At 59.4% G+C, this 2,124-nt stretch overlaps 1 protein-coding gene across 1 annotated transcript in view; it reads right to left on the reverse strand.

The window, feature by feature from the left end:
• The window catches only part of LOC104412120 (corticosteroid 11-beta-dehydrogenase isozyme 2-like), a 2,563-nt gene extending 695 nt beyond the window's left edge, over nt 1-1,868 (reverse strand). The window contains 3 exon segments of the mRNA XM_010022736.1: nt 510-647; nt 1,177-1,362; nt 1,613-1,868. Coding sequence (XP_010021038.1) covers nt 510-647; nt 1,177-1,362; nt 1,613-1,868 — 580 coding nt within the window.
• Between the last annotated feature and the right edge of the window lie 256 nt (nt 1,869-2,124).

The raw sequence follows: 2,124 nt of genomic DNA on the forward strand, positions 1-2,124 counted from the left end.
TCCACTGGAGTAGGTTGTTCCAAGCCCCATCCAAGCTAGCCTTGAACACTGCCAGGGATGGGGCAGCCAAAGCTTCTCTGGGCAGCATGTGCCAGGGCCTCACCACCCTCATAGGGAAGAACCTCTGCCTAAGAGCTCATCTCGGCTTCCCCTGTGTGAGGTTAAAGCCATTCCCCCTTGTCCTGTCCCTGCAGGCCCTTGTCCAAAGCCCTTCTGCAGGTTTCTTTTGGCACCCTTTAGGTATTGGAAGACTGTTACAAGGTCTTCCCAAAGCCGCCTCTTCTCCAGACTGAACAAGCCGAGCTCTTGGCAAGTCTCTTCCTGATCTGCAGGCAGGGCTTGCTCCTGACCCTGCCTCTCACCAACCAGAGCCCAAAGGGCACAGGAGGCTAGGGTGCTCAGAATCTGCATTTGGCACCATCTTCTGCCATTGCTCCGTCTTCTGCCTCCCAGGGGTATCTGCCCTTTACCTGCAGGCACAGGCAGCCAGCAGACACTGTCCCTCTTACCTGTTTTGTAGTAGCCTGGCAGGACGAGGCTGACTTTGATACCCCAGGGCTGGAGCTCGCTGCGGAAGGTGTCCATGAGCAGGCTGAGTGCTGCCTTCGAGGCCCCGTAGGCTGCCAGGCAGGGGAAGGGCATGTCACCTTGCAGGAGCAAGAGGAGGAGTGAGTGGGCTCACTGAGCAGGCATCTGCCTGCATGGCCAGGGCACAGGCAGAAACTGGGAGGACTTCAGCAGGGCTGCGCTCCCAGTCTCTGCATGAGGAAAGGGCTTAGGTTTTGTTTTGCTGAGAAAGCAGCTGGAATTTCATTCAAATTAATGTGTTTTAACCAGGGGGAGTTGAAATGGGAGGAGGGGAATCTGGTTTTCCCTCCCTGGCCAGCCTAAGCTTGGGGTTTTCATCCCCAGTGGAGGCATGTGGGAGCTGGGCTGACATTGCCCATGCTGCTGTCCCCACGGTGCACACACAGCCCCATGGCTTCCTGTTTATGGGTGCCCGCTGTGGGGTTCAGTGGTGCCACTGGCCCACTGCAGGGTGCTGGGTGCCAGTCAGATGCAGCTGGCTGGGGAAGTGAAGTTGCCCAGTGGGAAAGGTGTGATTCACGCCGCACCATGGGGTAGTATCTTGGGGTGCCAGGGGTCTGGCAGGCCAGGCAGAAAGCAGCTGCTCACCTGCAGGACTGCTCACGGTGACGATGCGGCCACCAGCAGAGCGCAGCAGGGGCAGGAGCCCCTTGGTGAGCTCCAGCGAGCCGAAGAAGTTCACCTCCATGCAGGTGCGAAACTTGCCCAGCGGTGAGAGCTCAGCGTCAGCAATGGTGTCATTGAAGCCGGCATTGTTCACTAGGCCCCAGAGCCCTGTAGGGATGGGATGCTTGAAGAGGTGACCCAAATGGGGGACCCCCCCACCTGGGGATCCCCACTGCTTCCCAGCTCCTGGGGGTCCTGCAGGGGAATCATGGGGTGCCCCAGGACAAGTCCCATTAGCAGAGGCTGTCATGGATGCCCATGGGGTTTCAGCCCATGGTGGGGGACACATGGAGGCTTGGCACTGTCTGAGGTCCTGGGGAGCTACATGGTGCCCCCAGGGTGTGCCAAGGGCTCCTACCTGTGCTGTTGGTATGGGTCTGGATGTGCTGCAGGACGCGCTGGATGTCCTCTGGCTTGGTCAGGTCCATCTGCAGCAGTGTCAGCCTTGAGGAGCAGCTCCTGCGCAGCTCCTGGGCGCCAGGTCCCTGCAGGTCCAGCACACTGGCAAACACCTGAAAGCCCATGGCATCCAAGTGCCGTGCCGTCGCCTGCCCAAAGCCAGAGTCACAGCCTGCAAGAGACAAGAGGAGCCCTGCAGTGCAGCCTGTCTCCATCCCCAGGGACCAAAGCCTGTCTCCAGCATCATTCCCCTGCCTCAGGACCACCCTGGCTCATCACCCGGCTCCCAGCCTTGCTCTGGAGCCTTTGCAAGTCACAGAGTTGCTGTTTTCTCTCTATGACACACGGGAGGAAGAAAACACCCTTATCTGCAACCCCATCGCCCTGAGCACCTCTCTGATGCGAGCTGCAGGTACAGTGAGGCACCAGGACAGCCCAGAACCCTGAAGTGATGATGCGAGGCAGGTGCCA

The sequence above is a fragment of the Nestor notabilis genome, unplaced genomic scaffold (assembly GCF_000696875.1).
Source record: "Nestor notabilis isolate BGI_N333 unplaced genomic scaffold, ASM69687v1 scaffold12939, whole genome shotgun sequence".
In the NCBI taxonomy this organism is placed as follows: Eukaryota; Metazoa; Chordata; class Aves; order Psittaciformes; family Psittacidae; genus Nestor; species Nestor notabilis.